The sequence below is a fragment of the Diceros bicornis genome, chromosome 16, assembly GCF_020826845.1.
Source record: "Diceros bicornis minor isolate mBicDic1 chromosome 16, mDicBic1.mat.cur, whole genome shotgun sequence".
NCBI lineage: Eukaryota > Metazoa > Chordata > Mammalia > Perissodactyla > Rhinocerotidae > Diceros > Diceros bicornis.
This window is the reverse complement of record NC_080755.1, coordinates 13,077,022-13,092,802: the sequence shown is the minus strand read 5'-3', so window position 1 is coordinate 13,092,802 and position 15,781 is coordinate 13,077,022. Positions and strand designations below refer to the sequence as shown.

Sequence of the window (15,781 nt, the reverse complement as noted above, 5' to 3'; positions counted from 1 at the left end):
GCTAACTGCCTTTGGAGACTGTCCCTCTCCAAGAATAACTGTAGTAGACTTGAGTGGTTTCCCCAGCTTACTACCCAGGAGTGCCATTGTGTGCCCGGAGGTCCCTTAGCACTTTTCAGAGCCTTCTCTGGGTGGGCTGAGTTTTGTGCATGTGGCTGGCGTGGCAGCTGAGGAGCTGTGAAGAGCGTGCTGGAAGAGTTATCTGTGAGCAGCTGGCAGAAGCATTTGTGAAAGGTGGCTGTGTTGACAAAGATGTGTCATTTTGCCATTTTGGTCATGGTTTATGATGTTGGAGGGCAGCTGGTGTTGTGACTGACTGCTTATGGGATCTTTTGAAGTGCTGTCAGTGAGGAAAATGTTATATCCACAGAGCAAGGTTGTATCTGCTATATAGTACACGGCATCTTCATTGGCTCGGCATTTAAGCCTCCTGTGATGATGGGTCCATCTTGTTGAACTCCAGTGGCCCCTGTGACTGACATGGTGGAAATTAGTAGTGCAGAGTTATCCTAGTTTAACAGGGACAACGGAGCTACAAAACAAAGGGCAATCTCAGGCATACCCCAGTGGAGGACAGGAACTGGGGGCCATGCGTTCGTTCTTCCATTTAGAGATGTCTGTGGCAACATAACTGCTCATCCACCCTTCCTTAATGATTGTGAGTTACAGCAAGGAAGTCCAAGACTGTCACAGAGGTCCGTATCAAACTTGCTGTTCGTTTTAATCCCCTCCTGAGAAATCATCTGTAGGAGATCACCAGTAGACATTTCCAGCAGGCTTCCTTTAAGTCCTGATGTTCCTGCCCTGCATGTGGGCATGTTCACGTGGTGGCTTGGCAGGAGCTGAGTATTCCGGAGGGAGGCACTCGTCTGCTACTGCGAGCAGGGTCTCCAGGGCTCCCTCCCCAGCAGGAACGAAGGTGTAGGCAGGATTCTTAGCACCCAGCATTCTGCATTTTTCCAGGACAAGTATCTAAGTGCCACGAAAGTCATTTTTACACTGCCCTGAAGCCTCATTTCTTTGACTTATTTGCATGTCTTAGCTTTACGTACTTGTTGCTAATTTGTGTTTTGACTAGACATGTCTGGGGAAAAAAGGAGACATTTCTTCTGATGGTCATCAGGTTGCTGACCCGGCTACCTTATGACTGAGTTTCTCTGTTGTGGGCTATGTGTGTGTGTGTGGTGTGTATGTGTTGGAGGTAGAGGGAGGGCAGTTTGTTTCCTGTATGAGATCAGGAAGATGCGAAGCTATGCAGCCTGGTATTAAAATAGCCCCTGTCTTGTTCCTTTGGAATTTTCTGTTTGTTAAGAAATGTGTTAAACTTAATTTTTGCTAGACAGTTGATTAATTTTTGTGACTTTTGAACTTAAAGATAAATTTCCCCAAAATAGTCTTTAATTCTGTCTAAAATTTTCTTATACATACATGTAGACTTACTGAAAAATGTGTACTTGGTTTACCTAAATAGATCAGATTTTCTTTGGTGTTTATATTCTTATGGATTGTAAGAATAATTAAATCTTTCATCGAATTCCATTTACTGACTGAGTTATGTTTTATAGGTTTGTTGTTGTTATTTAGGAGGGAAATATGGTAACGTTCTATTTCAGCAATTCCCGAATAAGATTTAATAAGTAGTCTATAAATGTTCCTATCCTTCCTATGACTTGTAACTAAAAATTTGTGAAACAAGAGTATACTTTATATATGTGTGTGTATATATTATATATAATATGTATATAATATATCATATATAAACTTTATAGCTCAATTCTTAAATTTTATAGATAAAAGGTATTTTTCTAAATTTCTTTTGGGACAGAAAGGATTAATTTGGGGATGAAATTAGTAATAAGACAATGTCTGAGAATAAGAAATTGCTGAACATATTTTGCCAGCCTAAAAATAGCTCTATACATAATTATTTAAAAGAAATTAAAATCTACTTAAGTTTACATTAAAACTGCAAAGGTAATGTTGAAGTCATTAAACATACAACGTTGAAATAAATAAAGATGATAATGTATCTGACTGACCCTTGCTCCATGGTCGTTGCTCTATTTAAGAAGCGTTGTGCTATGGGAGGCCCTGTTTACAACTGAGTGAAATAAAGTTCCTGACCTCAAATTGTTCATAATGTGGTGGTAGTGACGAGGGGCGGGTATAGACGGATCTTACTGCTGGTCAGATTTGGAAGTACTTTAAATGAGTGACAAAGTTCGTTAGGAGTCCTAAAGAGGGAGCAGTGAATTCTGACTGCAAAGTTGGAAGTGGATTCAGAGAGGAGAGGAAATTTGAATTAGTTCTGTGGGATTTTTGCAGAAGAAAAATTGGGATAGAAGAAGAGCATGGGTATCTATAGTGCTTCAGGGACGTGGTTTTAGGAGTTCCGTGTGGCTGGAGTGTAGGGTGTAGGAAGCCAAAGGCGGGAGATGGGACTGGTAAAATAGGTGGAAGGGAGATATTTGAAATGTTTCAAATAGGTATCAAGTCAACCTTAAGTAGTCCCCAAACTACAGTCATTTCTAAATGATGGACTTTGTCTAACCCCCACTGCAGTGACAAGTGTGTTTCTGTCTCTATGCTAGAGCCCAACAATTAAAACCTTCTTAACTGGGAGTATTTTGGTAACTGATGTAAACAAATGCTAGCATGCTCCTACTTGTACATTTTACAAGCAGGGTTTCCCCTCACAATTAGTAAGGAGAAATACTTGCTCGGAGCTGGTGACATGCACTGACCTCACAGCTTACAATGTTTAGTTTTTCGGTCCCCCGGGGCTACACAGGGCGGGATGGTTTGAGGTAGCTGCCTGGTGACCCTTCCAAATGGAAGCATTTTATACATGGGGTGTTAGTGACAGGAAAGAAGTTTCCTCCCTTTTGTGGTTCGTTGTTGGTGATAGACAACTTCACAAAGAGAGGCAGACACCCTTAGACTGAGACAAGGACCTCATCTCAGATACGTCGCTGACTGGTTCTCTGCCTTTCTGTGGGCCTTACCGGCTCTTTGGTCAGTTTCTTGCTATTAAAATTGTAGGTGTCTCATTCCTGCCTCACTTACTCTTCTGGGACCCTCGTGCCTAGCCTGACCTGTTTCCCTGCTGCAGCCACTCCTTGGCAATAACTTTATTCAACAACCTTGTCAGAAGACGTACTTCTCCTGAGCTGTGTGGTGCTAAATCTTGTGCTAGAAGTGGTTTGAAAGAGGTAATGCCCACCCCTGAGTGCACGTAGCCCAGGGTGATTTAGGGGCTGAGGTTTGCTAGGATGTCTGGAGGTCTTTATAAGGCCTTCTGAAGAAAGGTTCGGCACTTGGCAGGTTAATATTTAAAATTCTTTTTATAGATTTGATTTTATGTGTTCATATTTGCACCCTGTGATGAAAATTGGAAAACATCACTTTAGTCATGTAGCTTACCTCTTTATTAGCAAATTTATACGTCACTGTCTTTTTCTCAAAGTAATTGAATCACTTTGGACTTACTATGGCATTATGATTGGTCACAAAATAATAGTTCCTATTCTTATTAACAATTCCTATAATAGAAGAATAGCTGAAAGGTACATTCATGAAGGACTTAGATACGACATGAGTTGCTTTCACTCAGAGGAACTTGACTGTGACGAGGAGCTCTGATTCAAGAGGCTGCTGGAGGGGGAACAAAATGTTACTGCTTCACTCATAGTTTGAATATTCCACAAGAGCCTTTAGGGCACTTGAGAGCCAGGCATCAGTGGATCAGTCTTGCATTTCTTCATCGTGCTCTTGCTTTGGGACGTTTTCTCCCTTTCCCGTACTTCCCCTTTATAAGATAGTGGACACAAGAAGTCAGGAAGCTCGCTTCTGTCGAGTGCCTGTTATGTGCCAGGTGTTTTGTGCACATTTTTCTCTTTTATTCCTAATTATCTCTCTGCAAATGAGGTGTTTTTATTTCCAATTTTCATTTGAGGGAGTGAGACTCAGAAGGTAAGTAACCGGCCAAGGTTATCTATCAAATTAGGAGGCTGGGCTTGGATTTGGATCCAGGTCTGGCAGATGCAGAGTCAATGTTGTTATCACTACAGCATGCTAGATTAATATGCGATAGTATGTGGGGTATTGAAATCTTTAGAGAGAAGAAATAACATTTTCTTAAAGAAATCTAACTAATTTTGATTAATAATTTCAGCATCAAATATTGTCCCATTGAAACAGTTGGGAAAATGGTGTCAGAGAAGTGATTTGCTCTTGATAAAATATATAAGACACATTGTATAAATTCTCTTGTTAAATATTATACTTATTAATAAAATTATTATAGTTCTAAGACTATATTAGTTGGGTAATAGAAAAAATAATAGACAGTAAAATTTACTGTTGTTGGTGTGCCTAATGTGATTATAATAGGGCTCTCTTAAAATATTAAATACAAGATTGCATTAGTACTAAAATATTTCTAATGGTGTGATTTAAATCCATACACAGGGAGTGCTAAGTCAGTTGGAACTTTTCAGAATGTTCAAATTGCCTTCAATTAATTTTTACGAAATCATTGAAAAGCATTTCTTAATAGGCAAGTATTCATTTTTTCTCAGAGTTTATAGTCCAAGATACTTTTTTCTAAATGAATAAAAAAAGAATTAAAAAGCCATTAATCTCCCTCAAGGTCTGTGAGAGAGTTCAGTTAGGTATTATTATTGCCCCATTTATAAACCGGGCCTCAGAGTGACTCCGTCAGGTCACAAAGCAATCCCGTGTTGAAGCAGGGACTGGAACCCATGTCTCGACCACTCCCAGGGAGTTGGCCAATCATCACAGTTATTAATATCCCACTTGCCACTTGCTGCAAGCCATGAACATAAATATTTTGTTGGCGTTTTATCTTCACGCTCCCTGTGTGCCAGGCTCCCTTTCTTTCCTCTTTCACAGCCCCTTCTAATAACTCACGTTCCTGTCTGACCACATTGGCCTTCGCTGTGAAAGTCACACGTCACCCTGGCAGGGAACATTTAAGCATGTGGAGTTTGCATACTTTCATTTTGGTCTCAAGGCCTTTTCTAGACTTCCCTTTTTTCGTGTGTGTGTGTGTGTGTGTGTGTGTGTGTGTGTGTGTGGCGCGCGCGCGTGTGTGTGCATGTGTGAATGCTCACGCATGTGTCCTGGGGAGGATGGTAAGAAGGAGTAGTTAGAAATACATTATATTACGTTAATATCCAGTGACTTTGTATGTATGTTAGGAAACAGTAAAACTGTATTGCTCTTTAAATAGTTTATAATATATATGTCCACCCAATTTATCACAGGGCTGTGGTTTATTTAATAAATGACTCATTATCACAATCTGGAAGCCAGAATACTGGGTAAAGAATAAGTGTAGGAAGAATGTCATTCGCCTTTTCATACGGCCTCAGGTTAGAAGGCTTCATCTCAGAACACAACTTTTCTTTGCAAATTACAGATTCTTTGCAGTTTTTTTCCTGCCTCTGTAAGAATATACAAAATTGTCGCAAAACATGAAATAATGTTACGGGAAAACATGACCAAATTTAAGAAATCTGGCTTAGAATGCTCTGAAATGTTATTGCTAAATGAATCTTCGAAGAAAATGAATTCCTTTACTGGAACAAAAGTAATTTATTATGCATTTCATGGGTGTCTGCCAAAAGAGTTACTAGCAATATGAAGATCTAATGGATATGAATTAAATACAATCTGTTAGCTCTGTTCATGGTTAGACCAACCTGTTAATTTTCTCTGAAATTTTAATAATTTTAAAAAGCATGTCCAGAGACAGGTGTTGGCCTATGTGATCATTCATAATTCAGCTACCTATCATTATCAGGCCCAGTACTCAGAGTTTGTGAGACTGAGCACAAAGAGATTATTTTATTGACCTCAGTTTTTAAGAAAGATGTGAACAAAAAACCTACAGGTATTGATTTCAGTGTCCTGTTGGAGGCTTGAGAGTAAACAATTCCAAGTCAGTATCTGACATTTAAATACTGACTTTCTTGGTGTGCTGTTTTGGTAGTTGTTAGCATGGCATGGTTTCACCAGAGCTTGAGCACGTGCTCCAGAATCGTATTTTTATCTTATTAAACACAAATACTTTTGATTTAAAGCTCTTGTTAAGGTTAGTTGCTTGACTCGTGGTGAAGCCTGAGTATAGTCTGACGTTTATTCTAGGGGTTCACGGATTAGCAGCTGGAAGGAAACAGATTCAGGCGGTCAGGCGCTAGCTCCAGCTCTGTTTGTGACTATAGCAGGCTGCCAAAGTTTTGTAAAGGCTCTGTTTTTCTCCTTCTACTAACGGGGAAAAGTAATTCCTACCATCTGGTCTTTAGGAGTATTGGGCAGCCTAAGTGGGAGATGCCTGTAGACCTCTTTGAAGCTCAAGAGGAGTAGTACTATTTAAATATAATCTTGAAAGTTAATGGCGATGTGCTTTATTTGTATGGCATTTTTTTTTTTTTCATCCCAAGACATTAGAAATAAATCCTTACTTTCCTAATGGGGGAAATTTAGAGATGTAGAGCTATTGTGTTAACAAAGTAACCATATTTAAAATACTTTTATTTCTCTGATAGCAACAATTTTTCATTCCTTATGATACTTAGTACCTTCGTAAGCTTTCTTGTAAATGCTGCCTGGTTCTTGGACCACTGTATGCTTTCTCTCATTGAGATGGCCAGATTTAAGATGCTCATCCAATCTCCTAAAAAGCCAGTTTTTAAAAGTTAGGATTATAATTCAGCAGGTTTTAAATCTTGCGTCTTGAGCCTTTACCACTTAGTTTGAAGACTAGAATAGTCATTCATTTTGATTCATTTTAGAGGATAAACTCTTTAGTACGTTTATCACTTCAAGATGTGGGACAAGCCCTGCCCCCTGCAATTTATATTTGTACATCAGCATTTTACTGATAATCTCAGGGTACTTATAAACTTTGCACCAGGCCTTTCTTCACCACAGCATACTTGCTGTTTGAGTGTGTGCAGATGCGTAAAACAATTTTCTCCTTTGCCCAGAGGAGACTGTGTGTGTAGAACTGTTGTTCTTTCCTTGAAAAGGGCAGCATCCCCATGTATGGGTGTAACCTGGCCTACTCAGGCTCAGAAGGGGTAGGAGGGCTCAAGGGGGCAGCCGGTGAGCTCCTCAGTAAGGAATTTGTTTGCTAAATGACAAAAGAAATAACAAATTATTTTTATGCTAATTATTATAATTCTGCTAAACTATTCTGCTAAAAACTGAGTTAGGTCATCAACTGAGGTGACCATGACTTCTTGTAAGAGAAGTTGCTCGCATTCTCCTGCTTTACTGAGCTGTTATGGGAGAATTAGAGGGTTTTGTTGTGATTGATGATTTTCATGTGTCCTGGTGGAGACAGACCTGTGTGTTTGTGTATCTTCCCTGTGTCACCTCCTAAAATATTATTGAGTCACTTTTGTGTCTGGTCTTGTTACCTCTATTCAGACTGAAATGACGATAGCTTTTAGAGTGCAAGTTAAGATTTATCGAAAGTGTTTCTCCTTCGTTGGAGCTTACATGTAGTTTTTAATTTCTCTTCTGAGGAAAGCACAGCTATAAAGCCCTGCAAGAGTCTAACCTAGAGGTTACGCAAGCAGAGAAGAGAGCTTTGGCAGTGAGGGCCGGCTGGCTTCCCCTCACATGAGAAAACACCACAACCACAGACTGACTTAGATGTGTAGGAAGGATGGATCAGAGGCCATGGGGGCCAACAGTCTGAATTCTAGCTGAGGGGGGCAGTGTGATCACCATCCAAGTCTTCTCCTCTGGGAATGATCACGCACTCACCCCCAACCTGCCTGGGGTGCAGTGTTTTGTTTCTTCAGATCAAGGCTGCATTAGGAGAGGTTACAGCACTGGGGACTGAGCACACCCCAGTCTACTCCTTTTTGGTTTTCTTCCTCAAAAATGAAATTCATGTTTATGATTCACAAGCCAGAGAACCTATGTTATTCCTCTGGAAAGGCCGTGTCCCTTAAGGGTTTCCTTTGCTCGGACGTGTGGCCTTTCCAAAGCCGCCTGCGTGGGCATCCCCTTTGGAGGCTGTCTCTGGGCCTGCCTGTTATGGGATATGCGAAGTAAGAGGAAAAAACGAGAACTGATGTTGGTGAGCCCACTGTGAGCCAGACACTGCTGGGCATTGACTACAAGAGTTTATCACATCAGAAATCCTTGACGTCTCAGATACTTGAGTGAAGGCTCATTCTCACAGGGAAAGAATTTGGGTGATCTAAAGATGAACTGCGCTTACTTCACATGCTAGTGGGTATTTTCCATGTCCTGGTCTGCAGCAGCCCGAGTTGTCCCTGAAGTCATTTATTCCTTTAGGAGGGAGATTTCCAGCCCAGCTGCTCTGCGGGTCTCCCACCTAACCTGGCCTGCTTTCAGTGCTAAGCCCAGGCTGGGTCTGGTGCTGATAACACATTCTTTCAACAGGAAGTGCCTCCATTTTCAGTTGTCTGTGGGAGGGTGGAGGGCAGATAAGCTGTGAATGGAAACACAGAGCAGATTTCTGCCCCACCCTCGTTGCACTTTGATCAGAGCATGAGCGAGGACCTCCGCCTGCCCAAGCTGCCTGCATCCGTGGGCATTCCAAAGTGCTCTCCTTTACTTTTGTTCAGGAACGTTTGTTAGTTTAGGTTAGTGACGTGCCTGTTTTGCTATTTTGAGATGTCTGTGATCTGAACTAAAGTCATTTGAAGGATTTAACTAGATGTGGGAATACATAAATTTATACTTGTATTTTTGAGTCTGTGTACTGGGTCCAGGGTCATAATAAGTTTTCTCTGATTTTCTCCCCAAATTGTACTGATTCTCAGTAGGTAGCTCTTGAATATCACCAATGAGGGAAAGGCCTTAAGATGAATAATGATACGACGAGGCAGGTTTCTTAAGGAGAGTTGTTGGGCCAATCCCAGACTGCTTCTGTAGTTAGAATACAGGTTTTGAGAGCTCAGGTTACACCAATGAACCCTTGTAGTGTGTTTGGTGTTTTAGCTTATGTGGAGCCATGTTTCACATGTGCATGGCTGGCCAGGCTCCAGCCTGTGCCAGGCGGCATGGAAGTGACTTCAGGGGTGCAGTGGGCACCTTCTGATCCTCCCTTCTCTGTTAGTGCCTACACTCTGATTCCTCCCTGTTTTTTCATGCTCCTTTATGACTCCGTCCAGGCTGGCTTATCCCTCAAATGCTTGTGTTGCATGTTTCTGGTGCTGCTGTCTTCTACTCTTCCTCAAAGTTAGACTGTACTATGCTGTTCAATTAAAATGGTCAAAAAAAGGTATAGATGGCTAATAGGTTGGGCCCTCTCAGATGCTCCCCTGTCCCCACCTCCTCCTGGGTTCCCTTGAAATACTTTTGCGTGTGCATGGATAAGTTGTAATTATGACATAGAATTTATATCCTGCTGTTTTTCACTTGACATTGCATTACAGGATTTTTTTCCATTTTGCTACATGATCTTATTTTTAATAATTGTGTAATAGCTCATTGAGCGGATGTCCCTTGCTTTTCCAAACCATCCCCATATCATTAGACATTAGATTATTTCCATGGTTTCCACTATTATAAGGAACCCTGCAATGGATGTCTTCCCGTGTGGAGCCTTTCCCTTCCTTTGAATTCTTTCCTTATAAAACATTTCCAGAAGTGAAATTACAGAGGTAAGTAGGGCATAACATTCTTGATGGCTCTGCTTCTACTGCCTTCTAAGGCGAGTACCAGAAAAAGCCCCACGGCCGTGGATGAGGCTACTGGGGTTATCACAGTCTTCATCATTATGATCTCGTTATGTATCGTTGCATAAAAATTTTAATTAATTTTTTTATTGAGGTATGATTGATATACAAAAAAGCTGTGCATTGCAGGATTTCATGTTTAAATAGTGTACCCCCCCACCCACCTCCGGTGCCGGCCCCGTGGCTTAGTGGTTAAGCTAAGCTGCTGGCGGCCAGGGTTCAGATCCTGGGCACGCACCGACACACCGCTTCTCCGGCCGCGCTGAGGCGGTGTCCCACATAGAGCAACTTCAAGGATGTGCACTTATGACATACAACTATCTACTGGGGCTTTGGGGAGAAAAAGAGAAAAAAAAGGAGGAGGATTGGCAATAGATGTTAGCTCAGGGCCGGTCTTCCTCAGCAAAAAGAGGAGGATTGGCATGGATGTTAGCTCAGGGCTGATCTTCCTCACAAAAAAATAAATAAATAGCGTACCCCTCTTTAAAAATAAGGTTCTTAAGCCTTGAGCACAAGTACTTGTCCTGTTTTTTTCTGACAGATTCAGATGTTGCTTTTGATTTCAAACGAGCTGTTTTTTCAGGAGCTCATCCGTTGGAATTTGGGATTTGCCCGCCCTTTGACAGCAGGACTCCTTGCTTGCCATATAGCTTAACAGTTTTGTCACAAAAAGGAAAAACTACTGGTTTTTCAACAGGTAGTTTGGGGGGTTATTGTTCAGGTGTAAGAATGGTATTCAAGGTATTAAGATTTCTTTAATGTGGCTTATTTGAAACCGGGCCAGTGAGCCTTTTGAAGGGCTGTGGAAGCACCTTGCTTTCTGTTTGCAAAAAGCTGTCGGTAACAATTAGAATAGGGTCCTCGTTGAGGTGGTTCTTGCTGAGCTCTGGATGAGTTCCCGCTGCTGCTGCACCTGGTGATGGTCACTCACCTGGGCCCACGGATGGAATTGGGGGGATTAAATTAGGTCCACGCTCCTTAACCTTAAAATAAAATAAAATACTAACAGTAGCGTATACTTAAGTAGTCTTTACTATTGTCAGACACTGTTGTAAGGGCTTTACGTATATTAGCTAATTTAATTCTTGCAACAACCTTATGACATAGGTGCCTCTTCTTATTTCCATTTTAAAGGTGAGGAAACTGAGGCACAGAAAGTTTTAGGTCAGGCCTTCTAGTTTACTTCTCCCACATTGTCTCTTTGACTTGTTTGCTGGCTTTTCTCATGAACAGGCCTCCCCACGTCCTGCGTGCCTCCATTTTGAATACTCTTTCCTCACCAATAATAATAGCTTCCCTTTATGGAATGTTTAACATGATGAGGCCCCATATGGATGCTTTTACAAACATTATGTCATTTAATTGTCACAGCCATACTTGAGGTAGGGAATACGAGGGCCAGTCACCAAGGAGGAGGCTCAGGGAGGTGACTGCGCTCGGTAGGTGGCTGAACCAGGATAGGATTTGAAAGCTCAGGCTGTCCCCACCATGAAGGCTGCCTGTGGCTCATGCCCAGGAATCCTTCCCCCTCTGCGATTCCTTTTCTGACCCCTTGCTCCACGTCCCTGTCCCAGCTACTCATTTATCCTGCAATGGTAGGCAGTTGAACAGTCTTATTTTCAAGTGTGTATGTGTCCTGGCTCCCCTTGCCACCTGGGAGCTCGTCCAGGGAGCGACTCGTAGTCCCAGTGCCTGGCTCTCATAGGTACCTTGCTAGTGTTTCTTGTTGCTGACTTGTGGTAGTGACGACAGACCCCTCTGTTATCTCAGCGCCACTGGCCATTTGCAGTGGGCTGCTTCCTGGGCCAATCCAGGCACCCTCTTCATTCCAGAAAATAGCACTTGCTGTGGGGAAGGCAGATAAATGCAGATGTGCTTTTTGAGGGAATAGGTAGACCAATTCAAAGTTGAGTGTGACATAAATCATTTATAAGGGAGCTCACTTCCTGCTAATTGTATGATAGCTCCTTTGTAAAATGAAGTATCCTTTTGTAATTGATTATTACCCTTTTGTTTATTTCTTCAGGGGTAGCAGAAATTCTGGACTTAAGGGCTAAAGTTAATCACCATATTTATACGTGTAACCAAATCCATAGCTTTAGTTTGTTTGACAGGATTCTTCAGCTATTTCAAAATTTTCACAAGAATCTATTTTAAATTTTAGACATCTCAATGACTTTGTGAAATTTGCTTTTTTATGCACCTAAAGCCCTCAGTTTAAGACTTTAAGTTTGTGTTATTTAAAAAGAAGTTTGGGTGTGGGGAGTCCTGTTGTTGCTGGATTTTCACAGTCCCTCATTTTTGCTAGGAAAGGGAAGGATTGGTTACTTGTGGAGGGGCTGGGTTTGGTCTGTCCAGCTGGGAGGAATTTGGGATGGGCAGACAGGAAGTCACAGGGTCAGGCTTCCTGAAGCCCCGCCTCTCAGCCTAGTGTGGTTATTGTGAGGATTAGAGAAAAAAACAGATTTTCTGGAAAGAGTAGGATCCCATTTACTTCCAGGCCCCCAAGGGGAGCCGCGGAGGCCCGCCACATCTTCCATTCAATTTAGCCTGTGTCTGGTGCTTCTCAGCCAGAAAATGGATGTTTTAGGGATTTAATGGGATTGTATATGTAAAAACGGAATGCTTTGAAAAGTACAAAATGTTCTACCTATGTCAAAAAACAAGTATCTAGTAATTTATGGAATGGAACCCTGAAAGCTGGGGAGAAATAACGGGCTTCTGAGCTTTTGGAAGGAAAAAGGCATGATTAAAAAGTCTGATTATGGCTAGATTTTTTAAAAAGTCAGATGCAACTATTTTCTCAAACCATAGTCTAAACATGATTTTAGTTATTTTGGTTTGATTCTACTAAATTATATCATGTTTTCTATTGGTCTTTTTCGTTTGGATGGAAGGAATGAATGAAACAAGAGAAAGGTGACCTTTTGATTCAAGAAATAATTGCCGGGATCATGACAGATGTAGGATGTTAGCATTTTCTTTATATTGTGGTCTGCTTCAAACATGGCCTGTTCTTCTTGGAAAGAATTAAGGTAAATGAGGTAGATATTAAAACCTATGTATGCATGGGTTAATTTTCCATGAAGTCAGTGCTCAAAAATTTCATTTATCAGACCTTGCTGAACTGTGTAGCTTTCCTTTTTAGACTTTGACATAACTGCTGAGCCTTGTGGCTCTGCTGTGTGTGTGTGCTCTGCATTTTCTCTTTTGAAATGATTAGACTATGCGGGCATGATTAAGGCCTATTTACCTGCGTGGTATGGTTTGTTTCACTGTCAGAGGTCTCAGAGTTTGGCACTTTTTACAAATAGGCTTCCTCCAGTTCCCCTTTCCTACTTGTGTCCAGCTGCCCATCTTGCCGGGTGGTTCCTGCTGTGAGTCCTCAGGTTAAGAGGAGAATGTTTCTATGAGCCTAAACTGCCAGGGTTAGGTCAACGGTATGCCCAACCCGGTGAGCAGCTCTCCCTGGCTGCCCTGCGCAGCCCCTGTGTTTACCTAGCTGGAGCGTGCCGCCTGACAAATTTATGGGTAACCGTCTCTCTGCTTCTCTTTCTCCTTCTCTCCGTCCCTCTTCCGCCAGGCGGGCGCCTCTGTGCTGTCTGGAGCGGGAGAGAGCACCAATCCCGAGAACAGCGAGCTCAAGTACTCAGGTCAAGATGGGCTGTACATCGGTGTCAGCCTGGCCTCGCCAGCTGAAGTCACATCATCCTCGGTGAGACAGGATTCGTGGTGCGCCCTCGCCCTGGCCTGAGCCGGCTCCGGGAGCGGGAGGGCGCACGACCTGCGGTGATTTTGTCCAGCAGTCCAGACTGGGGCGAGTATGCTGACCGAACATTCCTCTGACGCGTGATTTCCGTGCCTTTATTTTGAAAGAGATGTGTTTCCCAAGAGGCTCGCTCTGCCTTACCACCCAGCCCCGTCTCTGAAGAGCAGGAGAGAAGATGGAGCTGCCGGGCCAGGCTGGTGCAGCCCACGCACGTCACCTCCTCCCTGGCCACAGCCACTTCCAGCCAGCCTGCCTCTGGGTCTGCCAGGGGATGCGGTGTTCGCTGTGCGACTTCCAGAAACCGGGACTAGGACCAGCGCCTTGCCGGCTAAGGAATATTGAGAGATTTTTAAAAAAGGTTTTATGTGTATTGCCCCAAATCATGTGCTTCTTCTGATTGGTTTTGGTTATTCCAGAATTTCTTCATACCTTTTCCACACCCAGATTTCACATGCGTTGACGGAGAAGACCATTTGAGGCCATTTGGTACACACCTCTGGAGGCTGAGTCGGTTCATGAGGTCTCTTGTCAAAAATATTGCTCAGTTTGCAAGACTGCGTTCTAACTGTAATGTACACTGTGACTGACGGCTCTCAAAGTTCATATTGTGTGACTGACCTGAAGTCAGTCAGTATTTGTAAACAGGGTAGCAAACAAGATATTTTTCTTCCATGTATACAATAATTTTTTTAAAAAGTGCAATTTGCGTTGCAGCAATCAGTGTTAAATCATTTGCATAAGATTTAACAACATTTTTTATAATGAATGTAAACATTTTAACTTAATGGTACTTAAATAATTTAAAAGAAAAATGTTAACTTAGACATTCTTATGCTTCTTTTACAACTACATCCCGTTTCTATATTTCCAATTGTTAAAGAAAAATATTTCAAGAACAAATCTTCTCTCAGGAAAATTGCCTTTATCCATTTGTTAAGAATTTTTATACAAGAACACCAATAACCCCCCTTTATTTTACTGTGGAATATGTGCTGGAAATTTGCAACAGAACTTTACTACCTAACAGGTAACATTTGTAAATACTCTAGGCATCTGTACACACTATGATGAAGTCTCTGTCGTGTGACTAACCCACAGGCAGGTTGGTTTACGTTAATTTTTTTTAAATGGGATGTCATATGGAAACTATTTCACCAGAGTTTTAAAAATAAAAAGGGTATTGTTATGTCTTCTGTACAACGAGTTCCTTCCCTTTCAGTTTCATTTTGATACTGTATGTGGCTGTAGATATTCATATAAAACAAGCGCATGTGGTGTTTGCAAATTGCCTTACGGCCTTCCTTTCAATGAATTGTCCTTTTGGAACTGTTTTATGCCTTGGCTTATTGGAAGTTGGGATATGGAGTTAGTTGTCACTGTCAATTTGCAGTGGGGACAATTTTTATAAGTGAAAAGGACCCAGTATTACATGACATTATCTGAGATTATAAGCACTCTGTTTAGGATCAATCTTTATAAACATTTAAGAAGTCCGGAGTTTCTCTCCCTCTAAATGAAATAGAGTCTATGGCCCAGAAACAGAACGGTTTCTTTTCTAGTTCCTCCCTTTTGCAAAGTGCCATAAAGTCTCAAAACTCATCTAAGATTGAACTCCTTACACTCACCAGAAGATATAAAATGATCTGAACAGTCTCTGTTTTTTCCTCATTGTTGGGTGGATTTCCGGAAATCAGGAGGCTGTTTCACAAGACAATGGTGGCATTTCATTTTGGCTCCCTAAGCATGGGGCATTTTGACTTATTTTCATGTACTGATTATAGCCATTCTGTGGGGTCCAGTCTGAATCTTTTAAGAGGAGGGAAATCTTCCTTTGTGGTGAGGTGGTGTTGGAAGTCAGACTCGGGGCTGGCGTGTGTGTGTGTCTGGGGAAATCACTAAAGCCTGCATGCACTCTGATACCATATGGTGGTCTAGATCAATGGTTAAGAGAGCTAGGTCTGGAGGCAGACCACTAGGCTTCCAGTCCCTGCTCTGCATGCATGAGCTCTGTGACCTTGAGCAAGTTATCCAACTCTGACTTTCCTCATCCGTAAAATAAGGTCAATAACATGTAAGTCGGGATTAAATGAGATAATCCATGTGAAGTGCCTCGCTCAGTGCCTGGCCATACTAAGCCTTAAGTGTTAACTTGACTTTGAAGGAGGATGGCAGGAGCTCCTACCAGATGGGTGTTCTGAATGTCTTACTGCCTGTGGAGCGTCGGAAGTTTCTGGTCTGTGCGAGTCTGATGTCCCCTGGCTCA

At 42.1% G+C, this 15,781-nt stretch overlaps 1 protein-coding gene across 6 annotated transcripts in view; it reads left to right on the top strand.

Annotated features, from left to right (window-relative positions):
* The window catches only part of GATA6 (GATA binding protein 6), a 29,722-nt gene extending 14,919 nt beyond the window's left edge, over window positions 1-14,803 (top strand). For 5 of the 6 annotated variants that reach the window (XM_058556820.1, XM_058556816.1, XM_058556817.1 and 2 more), the window contains exons 7-8: window positions 13,333-13,464; window positions 13,626-14,803. In XM_058556820.1, coding sequence (XP_058412803.1) covers window positions 13,333-13,464; window positions 13,626-13,829 — 336 coding nt within the window. In that variant the 3' untranslated portion in view covers window positions 13,830-14,803. Of the gene's footprint in view, window positions 1-13,332 lie in introns of all 6 variants that reach the window. The other variant, XM_058556821.1, reaches the window with a different exon arrangement.
* Window positions 14,804-15,781: the final 978 nt, after the last annotated feature.